The sequence below is a fragment of the Nannospalax galili genome, unplaced genomic scaffold (genome assembly GCF_000622305.1).
Source record: "Nannospalax galili isolate Female #2095 unplaced genomic scaffold, S.galili_v1.0 scaffold161, whole genome shotgun sequence".
NCBI classification, from domain to species: Eukaryota; Metazoa; Chordata; class Mammalia; order Rodentia; family Spalacidae; genus Nannospalax; species Nannospalax galili.
In genome coordinates, this window is record NW_008348586.1 from 3989036 (window position 1) to 4016704 (window position 27669).

At 49.9% G+C, this 27669-nt stretch overlaps 1 protein-coding gene across 2 annotated transcripts in view; it reads right to left on the reverse strand.

Moving 5' to 3' along the window:
• The window catches only part of Sh3pxd2a (SH3 and PX domains 2A), a 240031-nt gene that overhangs the window by 49306 nt on the left and 163056 nt on the right, over positions 1 to 27669 (reverse strand). The window contains exons 7-8 of one of the 2 annotated variants that reach the window (XM_008845692.3): positions 13087 to 13131; positions 6398 to 6529 (exon numbers count right to left, since the gene is read on the reverse strand). In XM_008845692.3, the coding sequence (XP_008843914.2) occupies positions 6398 to 6529; positions 13087 to 13131 (177 nt within the window). The remainder of the gene's footprint in view (positions 1 to 6397; positions 6530 to 13086; positions 13132 to 27669) is intronic. The other variant, XM_029569679.1, reaches the window with a different exon arrangement.

Below are 27669 nucleotides of genomic sequence, written 5' to 3' on the forward strand. Positions count from 1 at the left end.
CTACATCCTAAGCTCACAGTCTTAGTGTCTTATCTGTGCTATTAAACAACAAGTAAGTACTCCTCGCTATGTCTCTGGCCCTGAGCACGGAGGCCCTTTTGAGTTCGCATATTCCAACTCCATAGCAGTGGGTGCAATTGCTCCCATTTTAAAGGTAAGAAAACAGATGCTTAGAGAATCCAAGAAACTTTCTCAGGGTCACAAAAATGATCAAATCAAAATTATAACCAGGTTTATCTAACTTGAAGCCCAAGCTTGTCGTTGGCAGGCTACCCTACAATCTGTGTCAAGATATCTCTGTCCTGCAGGGAATAAGGCCTGGCTGAAGGGCCCTGGGCTTACTTACTCCAGGATTTATGCTCTCTGGCCCTCTCTCCTCCAGCTAGCCTCGTGAAGTGGACAAACTGCATACCAGAGATGGTCTTGGATCAGAATGGACTTAGGAACTGCTGATTAGGCAGACAGAGCAGGGACACACATACAGCATTTAGGAAGAGAAAAGCTATCAGAGAGAAGGCTTTCTGATGGCTCTTCCAGGACCTTGTGGGGGCCAGTCAGTTCATGCAAACGGAGACTGATTCATGGGAACTGCACTCTTACAAGGCTGTTCTGGAGACAGGAATGCTAGTTCATTAATCTGTAATGCAAAGGGTAATAAACCTTCCTTTCTAGAAACAGCCTAGCCTATCTTTATTGGGGTATCCATTTTCTAGGAACAGTATAGCTTAGAAGTCTGAATTGGTTCTCAAGTAGTTCCTTAGTTAAGCATAGAACCTAAGCAAAAGACTTAGAAGAAAAACAGTGTCTCTCTATAAAGCTATCCTGGGTAGGTGAGATGGCTCAGTGGGTGGGGGCACTTGCAGCCAAGCCTGAAGACCTGGGTTCCATCTCCAGAACTGCATGGTAGAAGGAGAAAACCAACTCCTGTGAGTTGTCCTCTAACCTCCACATGCATGCTGTGCCATGCATGCCCTCCTTCCCCCCAATAAATAAATGTAATTGAGAAAAAAAAATAAAGCTAACCCATCCTTACAATGCAGCCCACCTCTTATTAAAAATTATTTATTTTTATTTTACATGTATGAGTGTTTCACCTGCATGTATGTAAGTGTTCCATGTGTGTGCAATGCCCACAGAGGCCAGAAGAGAGCATTGGATACTTTGGAACTGAAGTTAGAGATGATTTTTAGCTATCATGTGGGTGCTGGGAACTGAACCTGGGTCCTCTGCAAGAACAGTCAGTGCTCTTAACCACTGAGCCATCTCTCTAGCTCCATTTTTTTTCAGCCCACATTTTAAGTGCCAGAATTCTCATATCAATTAGAAGGAAACCTGTGGCACAGTACCTGGGACAAGGGAAATATTGGAAAATTGTGAAATAAATGAGTGAACAATGAGTGCTACTGCTTAAAGGTTCATGTGGTACATATCAGCTTTAGATATTTTTTCTTTCTTTTTATAGTGCTGGGGATCAAACCCAGAGCTTTAAGCATGCTAGTACTCTATTGTAGAGCTACACCCTCAGTCAACAGGATTAGATTTTAAATCCAATATTTGAATCCCAGATTCTTGGCCCTCTCTTTACAATACACAGCTTATAATACATAGCTGCTAAATAAACAAATGGTTGCAGATAATATGTTTAAAGAGTCTCCCCTTCCCCAAATAGCTCTCTTCTTTAAAACCTGCTTTTGGGATGGCAAAATGGCTCATAGGTAAAAGGGCTTGTCACATAAGCCTGACGGCCCAAGTTTGATTCCCAGAATCCTGAGTGGAAGGAAAGAATTGACTATGGAAACTTGTCCTGTGACCTCCATATGAATGCCATGGCATATGTGCACCTCACATACACACACATACACACACACACACACACACACTAAATAAAATTAAAAGTGTGCAAAACTGTCCAGCTCAAACTTGAAATTTTGAACTCAGAACTGACTGTAGTAAGTTGTTGGGAGCTATCTCAACTGAAAAGTCACACAGAAACTGGCGTTAATCACCAGGACGTAAACAAGCTGCTATCTTGGGTGAACAAGAAGGAAGGCTGGTCTGCAGCAAGAAGAGCACAGCTGTGCTTTCAGTCCACAGGGTACCAAGAGAGAGACAGAGACAAGGGAGGCCGCTTTGGCTTGTGCTGCCTTTCTGCTTCCCCATTCCAACCTCCTGAGGCTGGGATTCACTCCTTACTCTTGGCTTCGGTGAAAATTTCCTGCAGCCTTTCAATAATCTCTTAGAGCAGGCTGGAGGAATTTCCAGCCTTTGGTCCCAAATCAATTGAAAGCTCTGGCTTTGGAGGGGAGTAAAGATTCTTAAGGCTCAGTTTTCTCACTGGCAAAATGAGTGGATGAACCAGAAGAGCTCAAAATCCCTTGTTTCCAAGGAAGTCTAAGAACCTTCAGTGTATCATGCCAGGGAAATAAGCAAAGACCCATAGTAGGAAAGCTGAGGCAGGAAAAATTCTGTTGATTCATCTCCCCACTTCCTGCCCTGGCCTGCAGTCTTGAGAACAAGGAAATAATCCTGGAAAGTTGGAGGCAGCTCTGCTCCTCCAACACAGAAATCAGAGCAACCGGGACCCTGACATCACCAATGTGCAGATGTTAGACCAGTAATGCCTGCCAGAAGGTGCAGCTAATATGGTCTTTTGAGGCACAAGAATGTCCTACCAGGAGACATCTTAGCTCTGACTGCTTATGTCAAAGGTGAAGGGGTTTCCACAGACAAAGCAATAATAGCTGCTGCAGGCCCTGGCATGGTCTGTTGGATGTAAGGCTACCATAGCTGTTGGATCTTTCTGCTCTGAGCAATCCTGTTGATCACTGGAAAAAAAAAAAAAGAATCTTTACATGGGCTCTCTCTCTGGATAGAAAAAGCCAGTCTAGTACCTTTGACTTCTCCAGTACATGTTCTTTGGATAAGTCATCCTGAAATCATCCCAATTCATATCTGCCTCCAAATTCACATCAAGAATTCCCATGTGTGAGCACCATGCCAGAAGGAGGACCCCAGGGAGCTCAGTGATTGTATCCACCAATCCATGTCTCTCCCTATTCCACAGCATCATCAGCACATGCTTCTACCCATTCAATACCTGAGGTCAGCCCATTCCTGGCCTTCCCCAGGGCCTCTCTGGAGGGAGAGATCTCAGTTCTTGGATCTAAGAATCACTCAAACTTTTATGTTACTTAGCCACAAAATGGTTAAAGTACCTTCTATCTCATGGGGCTATTCCCTGACTCTGGTAGTATAATCCTATGTAGTACAGGGGCATAGTGCCTGGTATTTACTGTTTATGGACTTAGAATCACCTTCCAGATAGTTCTTTCTAGATGGATGAGAGTCACAGAGTGCTGGCATGTCTACACCTACACATCGCCTTGGGGGCTGTGGTTCCAGGCACAGGGGGCCTCTGACAAACAGGTAAGGTCAGGGGTTGCTAGACTGCTCTATGGGCCCTCCATCTGAGGGATTCCCAGCTAAGCGTGAAGGCACATAGGCAGAGACCTGGCACTCAATAGGAGGCCTGGGGGATGGTTCTGACTGGGGCTGCTGCCCAACAATGCTAGTGGAAATGCTGCAACACATGCACCATGTCCCAGGTCAAAGGTATCACAATTGGGTCTTTGTTCTAGAGTTCAGAAGCCTCACCACTTCTTCCAAAGCCAGCGCATAGGATGCATATGCCTCCCCCACAACCCCCACAGTCCAGCCTCTAGTTTCCCTACCAGAGAATTACCTCCCAGGATCTGCAGTCTAGTCCTCTTACTTTCTCCCCTCTACTCAATCGCTCTGGTTAAGTTGTGTGTATGCCCCAGCCATTCTGGTTAATGGTAGATGGACAGACAGCTAGCCACAGTACTCTAGATCCTTATGCAAACACACCTGTAGCTACACAGCTGTCTCTGTTAATGGGAAAGATATAAAACCTCCAAAACATCGGACAAGCCACATACAGGGAGGCTCTCTCACCTGATGCTCAGAGTCCTACCTACTAAGTCATCTGTAGTTCAGACGCAAGGCAGGGCTCAGGGAGACCATTTGTTCCAGTCCCCACTTCTCAGTAGCTACAAAGTTTATCCCCATGTTACAGGAGGGCTAACTGAGGGATCTGGAGTGACACAGTTAGCAGGTGGCAGCTAGAACTCTGCTTCTAAAAACAGTAGCTCTCTCTTGAGGTCTGTGGTAGACTGGACTGCTCAGGCCAAAGGTGGCAGTGGGGAGCCTAGGCTTCTAACAGCTAAGGAGTCTATAGTAGAGTGGATGTCTTCACACAGTTTTCAAACCTGACACAGACTCTCACCTATTCAGAGTCTCCTTCCTTCTGAGTATTCCATGTATTCCAAAGGTCATGGGATGGAAAGGGAGAGGTCATGTGAGGCCCTGGGAATTGTGGAGTCTTTTTTTTTTTCTTCCCCTTTGAACTCAGAGAGGTTTGCCTGCCTCTGCTTCCTGATTGCTGGGATTAAAGGAGGTATGTGTTACCAGGCTTGGTCCAGAACTGTTGAGTCTTAAAGCAGATTAGATTTTTAAGTAGCCTCTTCTGTCATCCTGGCCAGTGGCTGACACCAAGGACCCAGGGCTCACCACCTCCTACTGCTCTGGGATCACGGAGCTGTGGTGGTAAGACAGGGTACATGTAGCAGCAGGGAAGCCCCTGAGGAAGAACTTCCGGGAAGAACTGACCTTGTATATTAAAGTGGGCCCCTGCCTTTCCTAGGTGCATGCTCCCAAGTACACAAGCATCCTCCTCCCCCCACACTTCCCATTGCACTACACAGATCCCTCTCTCTGGGCTCAGAGGCTTGGGGTTTCTAGAACCAGATCCCAAGGCAATGACATCTTCTGTGGGGAACAGGAAGATGACACTGGTAGTATAACAAAGGTTGAGCACAAAGCTACATAGGAAGAAGACTAGTGTGGCAACCACCTGGAACCAAGGCCTTATATAGGACATGGCCCAGCCACATGTGCAGATCACCTTGGTGATAACTCCAGCACAAGGACAGAGCCTGACCTCTCAGGGGCTGGAATGGACTATGAAGACTGCAGCTCCTGAAAGGCAAGTCTAGTCCATGTTCATTCATATCATGGCCTTATGCTTGAGAGTCGTGTCCCCTAGAATGCCCACTGGAATTTCTTCAGCCTCTTTGCAGCCACCTAGGGCCATATCAATCAGGAGTTCAAGAGCACATGGTTCTTTTTTAACCTCAGGAGATTTGTTTTCCCTCTAGTTCTCTGTGCCTCAGTTATTCTGTCTACAGAATGGGCACAGTGGCCCTATGGATTATCTTCCTCTCAAACTACTGGAAGGGAACAGAGGGGACAGGGTGAGGAGATCAAGTCTTCTCCTCTTGGAGTGCCTACCAAATACAACCCAAGGGAGCACCTATGCATAAGGCCTGCCTCCAACAATCTGAAACTGAAACCAAACCAAGATGCCTCCAAACCCATTCAAGCCCCACCTGGCAGGCTGTGAGCAAGCTGTTGGGGTTTGTTGTGTGTTCAAGGACCATCCCTGGCCCTTCAGGAGCCACATAAGCCTGCAATGCAGGACTGACAGACTCTACCTCTCTCTCTCTCTCTCTCTCTCTCTTTTTGGTCTTTTTGAGACAGGGTCTCCCTGTAGCCCCAGCTGTCCTGGAACTCACTATGGAGACCAGGATTAAAGGTGTGTGCCACCACGCCTGGCTCTACCTCTTTTTACCGCCTGCTGTGACCTTTTTGCCAAGGACACCAAGGGTTTTCGCCCGCTCTGTAGAGATGTTGGAACCAGCAGACCCCAGGCAACCACCAGCATGGCCCCTATGCCAGTTCCTAATGACAAAGTGGCTGCTGTAGAACCCTCCCTGGCCCCAGGACCTGGCTTCACTCCACCTCTAGGCAATGAGCCCGGATCCTGGCTCTTCCTCAGACAACTCAACTGGCCAGGGGCCTAGGGATTCTGGACCCCATGGTGATGTCATGGCCTGCCTTCCCTACCAGCTGGTTGGGTCCTTCTTTCCCTGCCTGAATCCTGGCTTAGAATACAGCTCCAACTGGGGAAGCTGCTAGTGAGCAACCCTGAGCTGAAGCCACTATCTCTTCAGGGTCCCAGATGGCATAGAGTCCCTGAGTAGGGGATGGATACTTAACTCAGGCTGCCACCTTGGCCTTGCATTAACGTAAGCTGGCTAATTAGCCTCAAGCCAGGGAGACATTCTTCCACCACCAGGCAAACTGCTGGCCTGCAGCCCAAACCAACAGGGGAACTTCAGACTCCTCAGCCTTCTCCCTGCCAGATGGAAATAACGTATAGCTGCAGAGGTGGGGGGAGGAGAAAAGGAACAAAAACCAGCCCGGCCCAGGAGCCAGGATGGAACTCAGAGTGGACAGCCGAGGGCCAGGCACTCACCGCTCTCGTTTTTCTCGATGACATCTACCACCTCTCCGGCCTGGAGACTCAGCTCCGAGTTCTCTTGTTTCTTATAGTTGGACACCACCACGTACTGTTCCAGGATCATGGGCTCGGCGTTGGTGTCGGCACCTGGCGAGGGCAGAAAGCACGCGGTGAGCCAGCGGCCAGCCATGGCCCCGCGGCCGGGGCGCCCCCTGTCCATCGCCCTCGAAGGAGGCTGCTCCGTCGCCAGTGCTGTACCGCGGGGCAGCCCGCAGCCAGGGCTCGCAGCTCACTGGGCCCCAAGGACAGGCCATATAGCAAGGCCCCACACCGGCCCGCTGCACCGCGGTGACCGGGGGACATGGGGAGCCAGGGAGCAGGGGGAGGAGAATGGGGAGGAGAGAGGCAGAGTCAAGCAGAGACAGAAGCCAAGGGGATGGAAGGAAAAGCCTGTTGCTGCAAAGAGTTAGTCACAGCCCAGCATGGGAGAGTCTGCAGAAAGGCCTGGGGCCTGTGGTCTCTCCAGACTCTTGGGCCAGCTGGGGTGTAAAAGGAGGGCCACAAGCCCACAGTGGGAGGCCCATGAGGGCTGAGGCCACAGCACAGAAGAAAGAGGAGAGGTGAGGGAGAGATGAGGGGGAGGCCCAGAAGGGCTTGCTGCCTCTACCCCAAGCCTATAAACCCAGAGAGAAAAGGCAGCAGGGTTCCCCTCCAGCGGGAGGAGAGAAAGTCTCCACAGCCCAAGCCCAGCCAAGAGTCAAGAGGGTTTGAGGCCGCCAATCACTGGGGCTTACTCGCAACCCTTAAATAGAAACACATGAGACCCGTCGAATGAGGAGCTGGGGGTGGAGGCAGAGGAGGGGAGGAGGGCCCAGACTGTTTACTTGAAACCCAAGAAGACAGTCCCAGCGCCAGCGCTGGTGAGCCCAGCCCCCCCGCCCCAACTTTTCCTCAAGTTCGGCTCCATTCCTGTCCCTCTGGCTCACGGAGGGCCAGGCAGACAGCAGCCATAGGCCTTTCAGAGATCCTCCCTGGGCCCGGCGGTTGCCCTCCCCACCAGCAGAGACTGATTGGTTCTCTTTGCCTTGAAGTGTTGGTTTTCTGTTCTGGCAGTTTCAGGAGATTGAGAGGTCAAAGGCTGGGGTTATCAGAGAGAGGGCAGGTGAGCCCCAGGCACCCCAGCAAGTCAGTTCTTTGTCCTCTTTGGCCATTGGGCCATTGTGCCATTCATTAAGCAAGCACCAGGCTGGAACGTGGACAGAGTGCCCATCTCAGCTCACCGGGTGTGTGGCTAGATATGCTGTGTAATCTCTCTGTTCTTCAGCTATTACTATGAACAGTTCCTGAGACACTATATTCCCTGCTAGGAGCTAAATGAATCCACAAGCCAGAAACTGACTAGTTGCCCTCTTCAGGAAGCCTTCCCAGGCTGCTCCAGTCCCCAGAGAATTCTGAGTAGAATTTTTAAACCGTATGTTTGCCTGTCAGCCTATAATCCCCATACGTGAGTGGCTGAGGCAGGAGAGATGGCTAAGAGCACTAGCTGCTCTTGCAGAGGACCTGGGTTTAGGTCCCAGTACCCACATGGTAGCTAACAACCACCTGTTTCAGGGCAATCTAACACCCTCTTCTGATCTCCTCAGGCATTGCAGAACATGGGTACACTTACATGCATGCAAGCAGTAACCTCATACACATAAAACAAACAAAAAAATTAAAAATATTTTTTAAAAAGACCCCACCTTGGGGCTGGAGAGATGGCTCAGCAGTTAAGAGCACTAACTGCTCTTGCAGAGGACCCGGGTTCAATTCCCAGCACCCACATGGCGGCTACAAACCATCCTTAACTCCAATTCCAGGGGACTCCATGCCCTCTTCTGACCTCTGCGGCACTGCACGACATGGGTGCACTAACATACATGCAGGCAATATACTCATACACATAAAATAAAAATAATAAAATATTAAAAAAGATCCTGCCTCAAAACTAAAACATACAAAACTCTAAGTCTGCCGATGTCCTTGAAGGCTGAGAGCTTCATACCACTAATGTAGCCATAAAATGGCCGAGTGTCCCCAGCATCCTTGTGACACCACAGATACATTCCCTCTATACGCTGACTCACGTGCCAGGCAGGTATGGCTCCAGTTCACCTCACGGCACCCTTCTCTTCCTATTTAATTCCAAAATAATGAGAACAAGAGACTCACCCTCCTCGAATAGCTCATATAGAGACTACCAAATCACTCACTATCTTTAAGGTTTAAGTCCATCCCTCTTTTTCACTACAGAATAGATTTCTGTTTCCATACTGTCCTTCTGGCACAGGGATTCTCCACTTGGGAGCAGAGACTCATCACAGAAGCCTTTAAACTGCTAAACCTCAATGCTTCAGGCCTTGCCATGAGGTTTTTTTCCAGACACCCTGTAGTGCCACATGCAGCTAGGAGTGAGACACACTGCTTAGACCTCTGGGTCCTTGTGGGGGAGGCTAGGGCAGGGGGTGATGGCCACAAAACTCTGGGAGAGCCAAAGGAGGTTCTCTGGGAGAAGAAAGAAACAGAGGCTCTAGCACTTTTCTCTCACACGATGTGCAGCCCCAGCTGGGCCCTTAGGAGACTCAGAAGCCAAGGTGTGCCCAGTAAGAGCACACCTACAAGCCCCAGGCAGCCCTTGAAAAGCCAGGATTATATTTCAGGCAGAAACAGAACCAGCAGCTGGGCAGTGGGGCAGCCCCGCCTCTATGTTTAGATGTCACAAGCTTCTGCACCAGCCAGCAACAGACTGGACACTGAGCTGACAGGCGGCTCCCGCTGTGTCCTGGGAGACATCAGTGCCGGTGTACTTCCTAAAAGTATAAGCCAAAAAGGGTCCAACCTCTGCCTGCAGGATAGGGTACTCCTACCTGGGGGGAATCTGGGGGAGGGTTGGATATGAAAACTGGGAAAGGAAAAGTCAAGACCCAAACAAGGGGTTGGGGTAGGAGTTCTTTAGCAGGTAGAGAGTTTCCAAATCCTGAGAATGCCAATCACATGGACATAGCAAGTGTCCATCAGGGCCCTTCAGGGTCAGCCCTGTACTCAGCAATCAACTGCAGCTTCATGCTCTGCACAGTCCCACTTTACACATGGCTAAATTGAATGTCATGAAGGGAAGCAGTTTTCCTAAGGTTGCTCAGCTGGGACTGAACCCAAGGCTCATTGCCACCAAGCACACGATCTTAATTTGTGTGCCACACATGGCCCACAGGTGCTATACATGCCTAGTCTACAGGAAAAGACCCTGCATCCCTAGACACCTGGCACACAGGTGGTGCCTAATAAATACTGGAGCACAGGTTTCTTATTGAGTCTCACTGCTACCTCTATTGACTAGATCACATAGCCATTAGTGATAGGCTTTTCCAGACAGATGGGATGATTGTTATGTCCATCTGGATAAACGAGGCAGGGCCTCACCTCAGAAACAGGGGAGCACTAGATGACTGAGCTGGAAGGGAGAAAAAGGAAATGTGAAACGGAGGCAAGAGGAGCAAAGAACTCTGGGGTTGTGGCCAGATGATGGCAGTGTGGACAAAGAGGAGGTTACAGGCAAAGGGACAGGTATCAGTTCATTTTGATCCAAGCCAAGAAAAATCTGAGGCAAGATTTCAAAGTGGAGAAAAATCCCCACACCCACAGTCCTCGCCCACAGCCTTCCTGGAAAATTGGCTGGGGCCTCCTAACGGCTGCACTCTGGGACTCAGGTAGGTAAGAAAAGAACATTCTCCAAGGTTCCACACCCAGATAGGTTGCAGCTCTTCTTGAAAATAGCTGCGCTAGCTGTGGGATGGACACACAGACACACACATGCTGTCCTCTCCACCCCCAGTGCATGCAGGCTCCCAGCTCTCCCCCACTGGCATCTGCCTTTTGGGGGTGTTTCTGCAGGGTAGCAGGCGCAAAGAGCAGGTATCCAGATGAGAAACTGCTCAGTGGTGGGCGGTGATGTCATCCACAGCGGCGGCTCTGGATCCCCTCCCAGGCAAGGCCCGGAAAACTGGGGTCTGGAGGAGTCTGCCTGAGGGAAGGGGAGGTGGCCTCTTGTGAGCAGATGAGAAGGCTTTGGCTTGGTGCAGAGGGGTGGACCCTTCTAGACAGCATAGCCTCTGCTGGGTTGGAAGTGGACTTTGCACAAGAGGTGATCTTTGTGCTTCATTACAGTCACTGGCTGGACCCTGAGGGTCCCTGCCCCACTTTTGCCTCACATCAGCATTCTTCCAACTACCATTTGCATAGAACTTTGGGATTTTTGGTTGTCAACTTAAGCTTCTAAACTAGGCCTCTGTCAAGGTATTATCCAGCTCCCACACCTTCAGTGGCTCAGTGTTGCTTATAGAATAGGGGCCAAGTTCGAGCCTGGTCTTTCTCCTGATCTAGTGCTCCCCTAGTTCCCTGATAGCCCCTCTACCATTCCCTGTAACATTCATGATTCAGCACATGTGTACTGAGTACCCATTATGTCCCTGTTTGCATTCTTCCTTCTTTGCTGTAGTCTCTGCCCACCCCCAAGACTGTTTCCCCTTCTCTTCTCCCACTTCCAGTTCTACCCAAGCATTTCTGTCCCTCTGGGAGGTTCCCCTGTTCTGTCTTGGGGTTTTCGTTGGGAATGGTTCCCCAACCAGGCTGTGTACTTCAGACTAGAATCACTCTGTTGATGCTGGTGCCACAGGACATGACCCAGAACACAGTCATTACCTGACATTCACGAGGCAAATGTTTAGAATCAGTGCCAGAGACTCTAGGGTCCAGTTCTGCTTTGCCCTTCCTTGCTCTGTGACCCTGGGGAGGACACCTAACCTCTCTGGGCATTAGCTTCTTCATCTGTCAAATGGGAACAAAAATCATGGGGCTATTCTGAGCATGGATTGAAGTTTCAGAGGCTAAAGCCCCATAAAGTACAGACAGGTGTTTATAGAGTAGAGTGTTTGGGAGACTTGGGAGGAGCTAGAGACCTCACAACCAGAGGCAATCCCAGCAAAAGCCATAGCACTAGTACGGTAGAGAGGGAGGTCTGAAGTGTCCCTGCAAAATGCCTCTCCTAGACCCATATGCAGACAGACAGGGGCACTTGCCAGCTGGAGAGAGCCAGCTCAGAGCCTCCCAGGCTACTCTGGGGTAGATGCCAACCATGCAGCCTCAGGACCCTTACCTATTAGGCTCTCTGGCATTGGTCTTTTGTCTGAGTTTCCTGACTCACAGAATTCCCCAAACATTCCAGAAGAGAAACCAAGACTGGGAGAGAGCTATTGACTGGCCTGAGACTCTAGCCCTGGACTCCCAGTTGGCTGTCCCTGCCACTTTAGGGTGGTGGGGTAGTACCTTTCCTGACCTTTAGCTCCAAACAGCTGGGCTCATCCTGAGAAGACAGGCCCTGTGGGGGCTCCACTCCAGGCTCCCCATAACACTCCCAACCCTGGGCATTACACCAAGACCCTCTGGCCCCTCAGCCAGTTCTCCCAGGCTGCACTGGGCCTGCTGGCCTCTCAGCTATACGTCTGATGAATAGAATGTATTGCTGTGGGCCAAGTGGGCTCTGGCTCACTGGCTTGTGCAGAGGGGAAAAAGGGACAGGAGCCCAGTGATTAGCTCAGACCCAGGCCAGCGTCACAGAGACTATCAGAGGACGACGACTGTGAGGGAAGGGGGATTTCCCCCACTGCTTTCCCTCCTCCTGGCCCTTCTCCCGGGATGCTAGCCAACCCCCCCCCCATTCCCTGCCAACAGCTGGGGTGGGTAGAGGCCAAAGTTTGGGTTTTAACCCTGCAGCTGGCTCAAGCCCCCTTCTCAACCCCAACCCTCTGCCAGGTCCCCCTCAACCCCCCAGCCTGATTGTCTACTTTGAGAAAGGAAAGAACCTGGTAGAAGACCCTTCTGGAAATGCCATCCTTTTTCCAATATCTCCTCCAGGCACATTAGTCCTGCTGTCTCAGGTTTCTGCCACAAGGCTAAAGGCAAGTCCCTGACCTGACCTGTGACCCAGCTGGGCTAAGCCCTGAGGCCCTGAAGGCCACCTCAGCCAGATGGCCAAAGGCCTGAAAGCCTCTTTAGATTAGGGACACTGCCAAAGCTCTGGACTGCTAGGGTATGGAGGCTGTGACCCATCTTCTGTCACAGTCACAGGAGGACCTCACCCTGTGCTCCAAACCTCTAGCTCCCTAGTGAGATCCCTGAAAGGTAGGTTTGAGCTCAGGGACTTCCTGCCTCAGATTAGAGATGGCTCATCTTTGGCCATTCTCCCTGGATGGCCAATGTGATACGGCCATAGATTACAACAGCCCAACATCATCCCGGCACACTGTGCTAGGCACCCCCTGGGATAGCATTACATACCCTTGAGAAGGTTATACAACCTGCCCAAGGTAGCACAGACAGGACATGGCAGAGCTGGGATTCCAACCCACATACACTTGGCCAGCTCATACTCGCTCACACCCTGCTACGAAGTCATCACTCCAGAAGGCTCCTCGGCTTGTCTGAGGACTACAAAGGGTTCTCCAGGCAGGCAGAGGGCCCAGCGAGTGGAGAAGTCCCACAAGCTGATCAAGGGTCACCCCATACCACAGGGAAGCATGCGTGAGAAAGACTTGGGCACAAGCTCCTTGGCACACGTGCCAGGACACATATGTTCACACGCATGCATACACATGAATGCTGTGCAGTACCTGTAATGTCCTTCTTGGGTGACTCAGCCCAGCTGGACAGCCACACTTCCGAGTCCCCGCAAGGAGCAGCAGGAGAGAGAACCAAAGGAGAGAACCGTTAGGCAGGCAGGAGGGCCACAAGTAAGTGGCTGGTGCCTGGACTCAAGCGCGCCCTGGGCGGAAGGCGGGGGAGGGGAGGGAGTGATTTCCTGGCCTGGGATGGCTGCTGGGCGTGGGCCTGTGTGATTACAGAGGCTGGATGGGATAATGAGGTGTCTGTCGAAACACAGGAATCCTCTGGAGCACAGACTCCCAGACCCAGGGTGGGACTTGTTTAGTGTGGGCTGGAGAAGGCAGCCTGGCTCTGCCTCTGTGGCCATGTGGGGGGCTGGCCCCACAGAGCCTAATGGTTCCAAGGATTCTTACAGGCCAGCATGCTCAGCAGGCTGGACACAAGACCTCAAATGTCAGGACGGTCTACAAATTTTATGGTCCCACTCACTAAACCTTTAAGTCTTGTTCAGCTCTCACCATAGCCGCACCAGCTGGGGGAGGAAGACAGGCCCAAAGGGGCAGAGGATTCTCCCTACAGAGACCCCCACTTCCCCCGGGACCCAGTACAGGGACCTCTAGTGGCCAGGAGACAGAGGGCTCTGTTTCAGGCACAGACATTGGTGTTCCATGTGGGCCTCAGTTTTCCTCACCTGCGAAATGGGTTATATTTCCTGCCAAGAAGGAGGAGCAGAAGTGCTCTAGAGGAACATGAGATTATGGGATATGGAACCATCATCCCTGTGATGGGGTAAAGAGCTCTTTGCCTGTTCACCCCTATGAACATTTCTAAAACTTCTTTTAAAGTTGTGTATATGTGGAGATCAGAAGATAACTTTAAGGAGTTGGTTCTCTCTTTCCACCTTTACGTGGGTTCCAGGGATCAATGTCAGGTTTTCAGGCTTGTACGGCAAGTACCTTTACCTGCTGTGTCATCTGGCTAGCCCTGGTATAAGCAATATCAAAGGTTACTATGAACACCAGAGATCACACATGGGCACTATCTACCTATAGTGGACCATTTAGTCTCATGACAGCCCCAGGGGCAGGCACACACCTCATGTTGTATGGGAGGAATCTTTCAGATGGAAGTAACTGGCTTAGATTTCCATGCGCCAGAAATGGAAAAAGGCCTGGAGACACCCCAAGGTGACAGGTTTCTCTGCTGGGCTGTTCACCTTCAAGGTGCTGCGAGCTAGTTACAGTTGCACAGTCACAAGGCTCTTGCTGAGCTGCGTATCTAAGAGGCAATCCCCTGCAGGGCCACCTTGCATTGGCCAGGAGGAGCTGCAAACCCCTTCCCAGAAGCTAACATCGATCAAGCATTTGCTGTCTGCTCAGCTTTGTACCACACAGTTCACACAAGAGCTATTCATTTATCCTTCCAGACAAACCTACAATGACAGGTACTGTTATCCCTCCATTTGTGGATGATAAAACCTGAACCAGAGAGGCTTGCCCAAGGCTATACAGCTAGTACAATGTCCATCTCTTGCAGGGACACAGACCTCAAGTAATCAGAACTTGATGCTGCTAGCCATTTCAAGTATATCACATACTTGCTCAAGTGAGCCTGTTGAGAGGAAGCCGACCCCTCTGGAGGTCACTGTAAACGGTGAGTGGGGTGCTAGTGGAAAGGTTTAGAGAGGCCTCTGCAGTCTGACTGCCTGGACTTAAATCCAGGCTCTGTCCCTTTAGGGAAGTTATTTAACCTCCCTGAGCCTGTTCTTAAACTTGTAAAATTCAGGATAAAATGATATGCTTACCTTCTGGGTTGTTATGAGGTAATGTGAGTGCCCAAGAGAGAGGCTAGTACCTTTCCTGTGTTTAGTTACCAGTAGCCACCATTGGCAACACCTATAAAGGTAGTGAACATGAGTCTGGCTCCCTAAGTTTGGTTAGCTCTGGGGCTGGGAAGTCACAGCCCCAGGATGCAAGGATGGTAATTAGATGGTACACCATACTAGATACACCAACACCTGTATCTGGTCTGAGATACCTCCTGCTGTCATCCTCAGAGATTGGGTGGGGGGAATTAGGGACAAACAGGGCTAAGTCTGAGGCCAGAGCCTCTTGCCAGGCCTAGCAACTCACAGGACTGCCCTCTTGGGGCTGAGAGAGGGCAGATGCACCGAGGACCACCAGGGCTCTAAGCAGTTGTAGGCTAGGAGGGAGAGTGCAGAATGGGGGTGAGGTGGGGGGGAAGCTTTCCTGTCTCTGTCCACACTTTGCAAAGGTTCTGATTTTGCTACTGTCTCTAGAGATGTGGTCAATGGGGCTACTCTCCAGCAAGCCCATGCCACAGTCTGGGCAGGCCAGTGCCAGCCCAGCCCAACCCAGCCCAACCCAGCCCAGCCCAGCCCCATCCAGTCCTACACAGCACTGCACTGATGGGCTGAGGGGCAGTCTGCATCTCTCTCCACCTCTATTGGCTTTCTCAGGGGGTATACCTTCCCTTTGCAATTTTTTGGGGGTTCTTCATGAAGAGTATTTTGAGAAAGGCAAAACTCTGCCAGTGAGCCATGGGAAGACATTCTGCCTGGGCCTGGATGGCCAGGAAGAACTATTCTGCTAGAGCAGGGATCCTAAAGGGCCAGAGAGGACAAATGTTGGGTGTTGGGGGCCAGATGGTCTCTAGGAAGACCATTCAACTCTACGATCACAGTGCAAAAGTGGGATGGGCATGGTGTAAGCTTATTAATACCAGCAGCTGGGAGGCAGAAGCAGGAGGATCACAAATTTAAAACCTGCCTGGGTCATTTAGACTCTATCTCAAAAAAAATAAAAAATAAAAAAATAAAAAATAAGAAGAGGGCTGGGGGTATAGCTGTGTAGCTCAGTGTAGAGCACTTGCCTAGCATGTTTGAAGACCTAGGATCAATTCCCAGTATCACATACACACACACACAAAATAAATAAAATCATCTAGAGGTGATATGGAAAACAGTTAAGTGGCTGTGTTCCAATAAAACTTTATTTACAGAAACACAAGGTGAGTTGGATACAGCCAGAGGGTAGACACCTGAGCTCACATCTGTCCCTTCCATCTTCATAAGCAGGCCTTCCCTGTCCTCAGAGGAAAATGGAAGAGACCAGAAACAAGCCTATCTTTTCAAAAGAAAAGTCTTTCTAAAGCAACTTATTTCCCAATCCCTGGATGTGCAGAGTAAATCCAGTTCTATGGCTCCCAGCCTGCCCTGGCAAGCTCTCTCCTGGGGTGGGAAGGACCCCTTCCACCTCATTACAATGAACAGAGGAGAGCCCCTGGCTCATACACCCCAGCCCTCTGGCCAGCAGGCAGACAGGGCTGCTGGCTCCGTCCGGGGCAGGAGGCAGGCATGGCCAAGGAACAGCTGTGACCAACACAAACCAACTGCTTCTCTATTTCCCTCTCCTCTAATAACAAAGAAACAAGGGTCCTCTAATAACAAAGAACCATAGGCCTGCTACATAGCAAGGAGCATCAGACTGGCAATCTGTGTGGCTGGCCATGCTGCAAACTAGCTGTGTGACCTTGGGCGAGTTGCTTAAAGTCTCAGGACCTCCATGCTCATATCGATCAACTAAAGCATTTGGGTCTACTGATCTCTCTAAAGTAGTTATCTGATGTTCTAGACTTTGCTGGCAGAGAAAATCACTTGAACACAGGCTCAGTGTCTAGAAAACCAAGTCCCAAAAGTAGATAGCTCTGAAGGCACTACTAGGTTAGAGTGTGAAACATCTCCCACAGGCTCAGGTATTAGAGGTCTGGTTGCCAGCTGATAGGCTTTGGGGAGGTGACTGGATCCTGAGAGCTCTGACCTAAGCAATGGATGAATTCTTTGACATATTTATAATATGATAGCATTCTTGGGAGGTGGTGAGAAGTGGGAGGCGGTGCCTACTTGGAGGAAGTGGGTCACTGGATGCATGGCATGGAAAAGCTGCATCTCCTCCCACACCCCTTCCTTTATTCTCTCTGCTTCCTGGTCACATTAAGGTGAACAACTTTTCTGTGCCACAAGCTCTTGCGGCTATGATGGTCTGTCTTACCTTGGCTGGTAACAATGCAGCCAGCAGAATGCACTAGCTACTTTTGCAATGCTGTGACAAAATACCTAGCAGAAATAACCTAAGGAAGACAGATGAATGTGGGCTTGTGGCTTCAGTCTTATCATGGTGGGCAAGCTCAGCTCACGGCTGTGGGAGTGGTGAAAGCTGTTCACATGATGGTGGACCAGGAAACAGGGAGCAAGGCTGGAACAGGGGCAGGTGTAACCTTCAAAGAGCTACTCCCACCAGCAACACCACACCTCCTAAAGGCTCCACAGCCTCCCCAACCTGCCACCAGTTGGAGATGAAGCATTTAAAACATGAGTTGTTTCAGATTCAATCCATAACTATGGATAGACACATCTGTGACACTGTGAGCCAAAATAAACCCTTCCTTCCTTTAAGCTGTTCTCTCAAGTATTTGCTAATGTCATGAAGAAAACAAACAAGGCATCAGGGGTAGAGATGTAGAGCAAGAATAACAGAGGCCTGGGTCTTGTACTCACTCTGCCACTTATGGTGGCTGAAGTGGGACATTTAGCAATCTGAGCTTCTTTTCTTCCCTCCCTGCCTTCTTCCTCGGCTGTTTTCACATTGACATGATTCATTGCCTGTGATAGGTCATGGACAGGTAGGATCCAGGTCTCTGGGACACTGGTCCTGAGAAAACCCTGGTGTTTACAGGTTGTAGCTATTGACCCTGGCTCCTGTCAGGTCCAGGTGAAGAGAAGGAAGCAAAGACTAGCAAGTGGGTACCCGTGACTCTCCATACACCGCCCCCCCAAGTCTGGTTGGCCAGGCTAACTGAAATGAAGAAAGAACTCTTACCCGTGCTCAATAAGGAACCTTTTAACCTTGAGTAACTCTAGAGTTCTGGGAACCAGGCTCCACATGCCCAAACCCAGTCCTAAACTATGTCTGTAGGATGCTTCCCTGGAGGACAGCAGGCTCCACATTCCAAACTAATAAACCCAGAGCAGGCTGTAGGCCCAGGTGGGAGGGACAGAAGGGAGGACATCCAACTGCCCGAACTCCACAGAAGATGACAGTGAGCCAAAGGCTCAGAGGACCAAGGCAGGGCCACCCCTTCACTGGCTTTCACAGTCCTGGGCTCCTGCCAGGTCCCTGGAATGAAAACCTCCAGTTTCCCTGGCCCTTCCTTCCTTCAGGAGCTCAGTAGAGACCTCTCCCTCTTTGGGAATTCTATTGTTCTTACTCATGACAGTTTCTAAATAACGGCTGCCTCCTAATCTTTCCCTTACTTTGCTATAACTCAACTTTGCATAATGCTACATTCTCTAGACTCCATGTGCTCCTTTACCTTTTTGACTGTGCCACTAGGAAACCCAGCTACTACTTTCTGCCATTGACGACTTAAGGCCTAGTAGCTGTTGGACTTATATTTCATGTGGCAGCAGAAGCTGTTTCCACAGTGGAGCCTATCTGTGGGAGCACTGTCTGTCACAGACACACAATAGCTCCATTCTTTACAACAGCCCCACTAGGTCATGGTTTTTCAGAGTAATTCCTTACACGATGACCACTCTGGGGGGCATGTGACAGCTGAGTGAGTCAGGGCTGCAGAAGCAGAGGCACAAGAATGAAAATGGCAACCACCTTCTGGGGAAGCATGGCATGGATTAAAATGGAGAAGACAAAATAGTTCAAGCATGAGTTCTGCCAACTCAGCTGGGAGGAAGCCTGCAGTGGGTACCACTGTGTGCAATGCTGCGGTCTTATTAGTCCTGCGGAAGAACATGCTTAAACTTGACTGCTACTAGGCCGTGCTGGGACGCAGGGCCTCATGGGAAGTGTTGGGATCATGGGGATGGACCCCTCAGGAGGGGCTTATTGACTTTCTCTCAGGACTGGCTTATCTACTATGGGTCTTAGGCCTCCTTTGATCCCTTCTATACCTGCCCACTTGCCCTTCCACTGACTGCATTGAGCTGAAGCACTCTGAGGCCCTTGAAAGAAGTGACTATGTGACCACGGACTTTTCAGCTTCTAGAATCTTGAACCCACATAAATCCCATTCTTTATAAACTACCTAGTCCTGAGGCTGTGGATGTAGCTCAGCTGGCAGAGCGCTTGCCTAGCATGTACTAAGCCTTGGCTTTGGTCGTGAGAACCACAGAAAGTCAGGCCTGGTAGCCCATGCCTGTAATCCCTGTACTTGGAAAGTGAAGGTGGGAGGTTTAGAAGTTCAAGGCCACCCTCAGCTACACAGCTCTTCTGAGGCCAGTTTGGGCTACATGAGACCTTGTCTCAACAAATAACCCAGTCTCAAGCATCCTGTTACAACAGAACAACAACTCAGTGAGCTGTTTCTCAGATGCCTTGAGAAGCTTGCCTTGGCGTAAGCAGCAGTTACAGACTCATACAAACCAGGGGAGGGAAGACTAGAGGGAGAGGGGTTAATGCTGCCATAGCAACAGCCCACACCAGGGCTGCCTCCTCCTCCCAGCCTCACAGGCAGGGCTGGCTTCCTGCAGGTGCACTCTTTGTAGCCATGGGGGTGGGGGTGGAGGTGGGGGCGCATGCTCTGAAAGAAGGGCCTTGGCCTAGCTTAATGCGCCGTCATAGGTTAAACTCATCCATACTCATCCATCGGCTCAGTGTTTTCATTTTGCATTGGGCCTTGCAAATTATGTAGCTAGTTATGCCCAAACCTTAAGTGTGTTGGGCTACAGACTTCTGAGCCAAGTAAGTGGAAATACTTAAGAAATTTAGCAGGGTTGAATTTCAGATGGGGATTTTTCTGAAAGAAAATCCTCACTGTTTGTCTCCAGGTTCCCTGCTCTCTGCTTTAATCTCTGGCTTCCTGGTTATATCTCATTGGCCAGAAAGGCCCATGTGGGGACTCAGGGTCAGAGAGGGAAAACCATTTGCTTAAGATCACAGAGTAGCTAGAGTTGGCCAGACTACATCACTTCCCACTCACTGAACCCGGAGAGCAGGGCATGGTGCTGAACTGAATGTTCATTTTCTTACTTAATCCTTAGACCAATCTGCCTTTCACAGATGAGGAAATTGAGGTTCAGGGGAGTTAAGGTCCTTTCCCAAGACACCGCATCAAGGAATAGATGGTGTCAGAGTAGATGCAGGCAGGAGGGCCAGGAATTGGGGATAGAGGGACCCTAATGGGAGACATTGTTTTCTGGATTTTTCCGCCTCTGGCCAAGGCCTAATTATTTCTCTTGTGCTTCTCTGTGTAAAAGCAGCCATGTTCACAGTCAGGTATAGTGGTGCACGCCTTTAATCCCAGCACTTGAGAGCCAGAGGCAAGCGATTTCTGTGAGTTCAAGGTCAGCCTGGTCTGCATAGCAAGTTCTAGGCTAGCCAGGGCTATATGGTAAGACATTGTCTCAAAAACAAAAAACAAAAAAACAAAAAACACCCCCCCCCCGAAAAAAACCCAGCCATGTTCCCAACCATTTTGCATGCAGCAACAAAGATGTCCATCCCCAGAATCCAGGGTACACACAGGATAGCCCAGCCCAGGATAGGAATGTACCTGACCCTATAGCCTGAGATACTCAAGCCAGCAAATGGGCAGATTCCCTGTTCAGTGGGGGGCACGCCACAGCCTCTGAAGGACCAAGTCAGCCCAGCCTAGTAGGTGTGGGGAAGGTCCTTTGGGGCTGCAGCTGCTTGAGGGGAGGGGCGCTGCGGTGGAGGGGAGCCAGGAAGCTTACAGGCTGGGGAGACCAGAAGCTCCTCTGTTCAAGGACAGGTGGCCTGGTTGGTCGGGAGTCCTGTGGGCAGACAGAGGGGTGCTGAGTGGAGAGTGGGAAAGTGGGCGGGTGGGCTGAGCATCTGCTCCCAGCAGCTGCAGCTTGACCCCACATAGCCCCTTGGGTGCGGCCTCCCCCTCAGTTCTCAGGTCCTCACCTCTCCTGGAGCCCTGCTGTTTCTGTGCAGCAGAGAAGAAACAAACTCAGCACTGTGAGAGTTCCAGGATCCCAACCACTCCCTCCTCAGGGTGGTCTGCCTTGGTGGTCCTCCCCACTTGCTGGGATCTCCCCCTCTAGGTCCTCCACCCACCATTCCTTGAGAAGCTTTCACCTAGGCCCATGTGTGTGCTCACATGAAGGTCACACAGAAATGGGCCAGTGACTGTGATACGTCATTCAGTCAGTCAGTTAGCCACCACAAACCTACAGCGTCAGCCCTGTACCTGCCTACCTCTTGGTCAGTCCCCATGGGAGCCAAGAGAGCGGGAAGAAGGACTGCAGGGAGGACATCTAGGGCAGCGCACTCGGGACGGACATTCCCAACCAGGACAATCTGGACTTGAATGTCCCATCTCGCACACTGGACTTTGGCTATCAGACTGACTATCAATGAGTCAACTGCCAGCTATTTAGTGAGCACTGGCCACATGCACTGCTGGGCCCTGATGATAATCTGGCTCCACTGGATGTCCCCAGTACAAGAAGCAGCCTGACTTCCTGGCCCTATCTATCTGGCCACCACGAAAGGGCATCTTTCTGCTTTGAGGCTCCCTGGGGTAACAAAGGAGAGACGAGTCAGGGTTAGCCCCAGAGGCCTCACTGCTGTAAATGAGCCTAGTTGGGGCAACGTGCAGTGGCCAGGAGAGGGCTCTTTCCTGAATTGAGTTTGGGGATGCCCACTTTGAAAGACTGGGCTGTCTTGCTCATCTTTGCCCTGTATGGCTCACTGACTGTTTCAACGGGCTGCAGAATGCCTGGTTAGGACTGGAGTCTTATCAAGTGTTTGGCACATAGTAAGTACTTAATGAAAAACGCTCCAAAACAGGTTAGGTATATAACCACCCAATATTAAGAGTATTTGTTTAGCATGTACAAAGACCTTGGGTTCCTTCCTAAAACCAAAAAAGAAAAAGAAAAAAAGTGGAGTTTCTTCAGTTAGTCCTGAAGTTCTTTCAGGCTTTAACACTGCCCACACCGCTATCATACCTCAAACACTCAAGTATCTAGGTAATCCGCAGTGGCTGATACCATGAACCTCCATTGGTGTACACCTGATGGGGTTTCATGAGAATGTATGTCCACTGCCCAGACCCACTTGGCACCTGTGGCTCTGCCCTCACTCTAGTCCAGCATTGGCCTCCTGAGCCATGTATCAGCCTTCTGAGGCTTGGGAATGCCCCAACTTTGCTCATTCTGGGCACCATAGCACACAGACAGCCCCCCAGCCCAGCGGAACATCCCAGAAAGGTTGCTGACTTACAGCATCTGCTTCAAAGCCTTTCAAAAGCTAAAAAAAATAAAATTACCCATAACCAATAAGATTTTATAGCAAGATGGATGTTGTAGGAAATGGGAGTCTACGCAGGAACAATGTGCTTATCTACCATGTCTGGTGGGAGCTGGGCTTGGCCAACCCCCCACAGTGTCTGCTGGGAGCCCCCTGGGTCTCTTCTTACCATCCCGCCCCTGCTCTGTAAGGGTCTGAACCAGTCCCTTGAGCTCCCAGGCGCCACGTAAACAGAACTGTGCATGCGTGTCACAGATGCACACATGCATCACTGCTGGGGAAATCCCCACATCTGGCTCTCACGTGACCAAGTTATGCCCAAAAAGCAGCAGCTGAGAGGGCCTGCAGGACAGGGGAGGGTGGGGGCACATGAGTGCTCTGTGGAGGACAGAGTTAACTCTTTCGTACCATAGTGCAAGCTGAACTTTCCACCAGGGAGAATGGAAGGTGTGTAGATTCTCAGTCACTCTTCCTTGCTCACTGTGGGCAAACTACTCTGAGCCCTTTTTCGTGTTCCCTTAGGATATGTGAGGGCTGCTCTTTATGCTGTCAGTCCTGGTCCATCATCAAACCTGGCAAGTCCAGCTGGATGGAGAGTTCTTCCCCAAGAGAGGCCACAGAGAGAGCCCTAGTGAGCCTATTCTGATGCCAGTCACCTGGCTGGGGTCTGTGGCCTGGGAATCAGCCAGAATTCATGTCTTCCTTTCAGAGAATGCCTGAAACCAGGGTTGTCCTCATAATAAAGATGCTGGAAGTGGCTCCTGGGGCAAGCTTTCTCTAACTCGGGTACAATGTTTCCATTGAGCCACCACCAACTTCTTAAGTCTCTGAAACAGTACCACATACTAGGTACTGTGGGGTATGGAGGAACCAGATGCCCAGTTTACTTTATATTTATCTTACTGTGATAAATACTGTGTAGCCCAGACCAAACTATGTAGCCCAGGCTACCCTCAAACTCATGATCCATATGCCTCAGTCCTCCAGGTGCTAAGATTTTTTTTTCCTCCTCAAGTTTACAGACAGGGTTTAATGTAGGCCAGGGTGCCTTTAAGCTTGCTGTTGCTGAGGGTGATCTTGAACTCCTGATCCTCCTGTTTATACCTCCCAAGTTCTGTGATTACAGGATTGTGTTACAATGTCCAGCTTAGATGCCCAGCTTAGAAGATGTCGCATACTGGGCCTGTGACCAGCCAGACATCTTCTACACTGTTGCTCTCTTTTCTTGGCACTTGGGAGGCTGAGGCAAGAGGCTCACAAATTCAAGGCCAACCTTGGGAACTTAGCTAGACCTTATCTCAAAATTGAAAATAAAGTTTAAAAAGGTGCTAAGAGATATAGCTCAATGGTAGAACAAATGTCTAGCATGTCTAGCCCTGGGTTCAATTCCAGCACAGCAAAAATGAATAAATAAATAAGTAAATAAATAACCGTGTAAATTAGCTGTAGATCTAGCACTTCCCTGGAATGGAGACTCTAGTCTGTTCTAGCCCACCTACCTTTAGCATTTGTGCCACTGTATTTATGACATTCCTGTTGACTTACCCACCTTTCCCACCCAACTGGGAGTTCCCAGAAGACATCAAGTCCATCTTGATATCCCTGGGGCTGGACCTCATGGCCTGGCATATAATAGGTTTTCAGTCACTTAGCAAACAAATCTACAAGATAGCCATGGTAAGAGCCAGTGAGGCTGGCTCAAGGTCCAATAGGAACCATGCAGTCCTGCAAAGAAGGCACAGTACCAGCACTCACTCAGAAATGCTTCCCATCTATTTAGCCTTCAAGGATCTCTCCCTGTCTTCCAGACTGCCACTGCTGTCCACAGGGTCATGGGTCTGGAGCAGAGGCAACACAAGAGGAGGGTGAGGGCTCTCAGTTAGAACCCTGGGATCAAATGCAAACAAGGAACTTGGAGCTACTAGGCTGGAGGTGGTAGTGGTGTGGTTGTGTATGGCAGGGAACATGTCCTTTCCTGGCAGATCTTCATGGGTGCAAGGTCTCCATGCTGATCATTGCCCATGTACAAAGACAGTCTTAGTTTGGCCTGTGTCACTGGCATGTCATCACTGCTTCACAAGGACCTCACCCTCCTGCAGAGATGTCTACAGTGGTCCAGGGTGACCTGGGGAGACCCTAGATAACAGGGAAAAGCCATCCCAGAGATCTGCAGAGGCTCATCCCTAAGAAATCACACCTATGTGCCAAAAGTGGGTGAAGAGGAAGGGTTGTGAGCTCAGGGATATGAAGAGCCTCCTAAATGGTCCCATTATCTTGATGCACGATTCCCTCCCTAACATTACCTCAGTTCCTGTTCATGCCAGCTGCTTGGGTCATATGTGGCAACAAGATCCAAGGGGGCAAAGAAAAAGTTAGGGAGAAGCATGCTTTTCCTGCAAACTTCCAAGTTTCCTGAAACTTTGGAAAAAATCTTTTTGGCCTTTCCATTTCAAAACTGACCAATTATAAAAAGGCCATGGGCCAACTAATTTCCACACGCCACATTTCTGCTTCTAAACAAAGTAACTTTAGATCAGAAAAAGGTGCTAAAACAATAAGCAAGGCACGTTTCCCCCCAGCTCTTTGTTTTTCCATTGGCTTCATCATTACTGGAAATGTTGCTCCTGCTGTCATGTCAATAAACCAGAGCACTTTAGAGGAACAAGTTGCTTTCTGGCTGAGGGCCTCAGTGGGAAGCAATTCTTTGCTGAACCATAGTTTTGGTGTCTCCTCTCCCTAGGAACAAAGCCTTATGGGTTTTAAATAAATGGCAGACCAACTCTCATCATTATCTTCTGATGAGGCCAGATGGGGAGGTCCTTAGGTGACTGATTCCAAGGCTTCAATGTTGGGTCAATATTTCAGGGGATGAGAAGTTTAGAACCCTGTTTTCTGACAGTTCTTTGTGGCTTAACTCTAGCTCAGGAGACAACTAAAAGTATCTTCAAAGAGTAGCCTGGTCCAGTCACACATGGGGACCCAGAGCCACTCCTCCGGCCACCTTTACCACCTGTCAACCCCAAATGTGGTCATCAACCCACACCCAGAATGTGACCCTGGTTACGCTTAGGAATTCTTGGGAGTAGGGTATGATGGATCATGCCTATAATCCTAGTACTCAGGAGGTGGAGGTGGGAGGATCAGGAATTCAAAGCTAACTTCTACCACACTGGGAGTTTGAAGCCAGCCTGGGCTACAGGAAACCCTATCTCAAACCAAAGAAAATGAAACAAAATAATCCTTGGGGAGCCCATGCTGATTCAGTGGGCCCAGAAAGAGCCTAGGGATCTGCATCTCAAGGAGCAAGCTCAGGATTCTAACCAGGCCTTTGACCAGGCTAGTCCCTTACAGCCCAACTTTGAAGGTAGATGACAGGGATACTGGGATAGATTGTTAAGCAAGTGGAACATGGACTCAAGGTTATTAGCTAGCTGTTTCCTTCCTAGGATTCCAGACTCTGGGTTCCTCTCTCCTGCTCAGCTTCATGTATCCAGACCAGCTGAGCACTGGGGTGCTGCCTTGGCTGGGAATCATGGCGCGCACCCACACACGTGCAAGCACATGCATGTGAGCAGCACTCACTTTCTCCATCACATCACTGCCTCGTGGGTTGGCTGCGAAACTGCCAACCAATCATCCTCCTTTCATTTCCAATTAGATGGCTTTGAACTTCAGGGGTGACATGAGGCTGAGGACCCAGTGCCATGAAAATCAAAATTGTTTAAAAACACCACCCTTGGCGAGATGTGCCAGAAGCTGGTGCCTCTAAGACATGCTCTCTCCAGGGACAGGCTGAGGGAGGGTGCCAGGAAGAATTTGGCTGAGTCTACAAAACAGCCTGGGCCCTTCCCTGGGATGGGTGGTTCGAACAGACCAGGAAGCCCTGGGAATTGCTTTGGTAGTATGGACCTACTCTCTTTATGTCTTCCTTTCTACCCTCACCGCCTACACCCCCTCCCTAGCCCTGTCTTCTCTCCTGCCAGAAGGACACCTCTCTCATTGGCCCATGCCCTCTCTCATGCCTGTGGTTCCCACTGGGGCACACAGCCCATGTCCTGCAGCTCATCCCAGTTCCAAAGTCCTTTTCTCCAGCCATTCCGCTTCTGTGAGTCACAACCCTCTTATCTGTCTGGTCTGAAAGCATCCTGCCCTCTCTGTGGAGTTGGGTACTCCATGGACCAGGAGCTACTGGACAATCCAAAGCAGAAGCCTCATGGAGCTAGTACTCTGCAGGGAAGAAAGCTGCTGCACTATTCAACCTGGGGAAAGAAGGCCTCCAAAGCCTAGAAGACCAACTACCTCTGCCGCACTGAGGCCCTCCTTATACCTTGCTGGGCTCTAGGACCTGGTAGAATTAGCAGGAGACCAGGTTCTGCCCAGTCTTCACCTTGGGCAAGTGGCCACAGTTCATCTATGAAAGAGGATAGGGACCAACAAGATGGTTGAAGGTGCTTGCTGTCAAGCCCGATGACCTGAGTTTGATCCCCAGGCTGCACATGGTGGAAGAGATAACTAACTCCTGCAAGTTGTCTTCTGTCCTCCACATATGCTCTGTGGAACATGTGTGTGTACACACACACACACACACACACAAACACACACATACACAAGTAAATGAATAAATGCAAAACATATATTTTTAAAAAGGAAAGTGGGACTGGGACTAGCTTTTCCAGATAGACAGCTTTTTATAGTAGCCAGTATTTATGGGTGAGTTGTACTGTTAGGTAATCTACTTTATTAAAAACCAAATTTAGGAGCGACGGCTCAGTGGTTAAGAGTACTAGTTGCTCTTGCAGAGGACATGGGTTTGGTTCACACCCACATAGTGGCTCACAACCACCTGTGACTCTAGTTCCAGGTGATTCAATGCCCTCTTCAGGCCTCTGTATGCATTGCATGCTTGGGTACACTTACATATATGCAAGCAAAACATTCATACACATAAAAATAAAAATTAAGGGGTTGGAGGGATGGCTTAGAGATTAAGTGTTCCTCTAGAGGATCCAGTTTCAGTTCCCAGCACCCACTTGGGAATTAACACCCATCCTTTACTCCAGTTCCAGGGAATTTGATGTCCTCTCTTCTGGCCTCCTCAGGTACTGCACACACATGGTGCACTTACACACATACACATTAAAAAATAAACAAACAAACAAACAAAAAAGAACTTGTGAGGCATGAGGCATGGTGGCTCATGACTTCAATCTAGTACTGAGGAGGATTGTTACAGGTTCAAGGCCTGGTGGGCTAGAGTAAAAACTCTTGTCTCAAAAC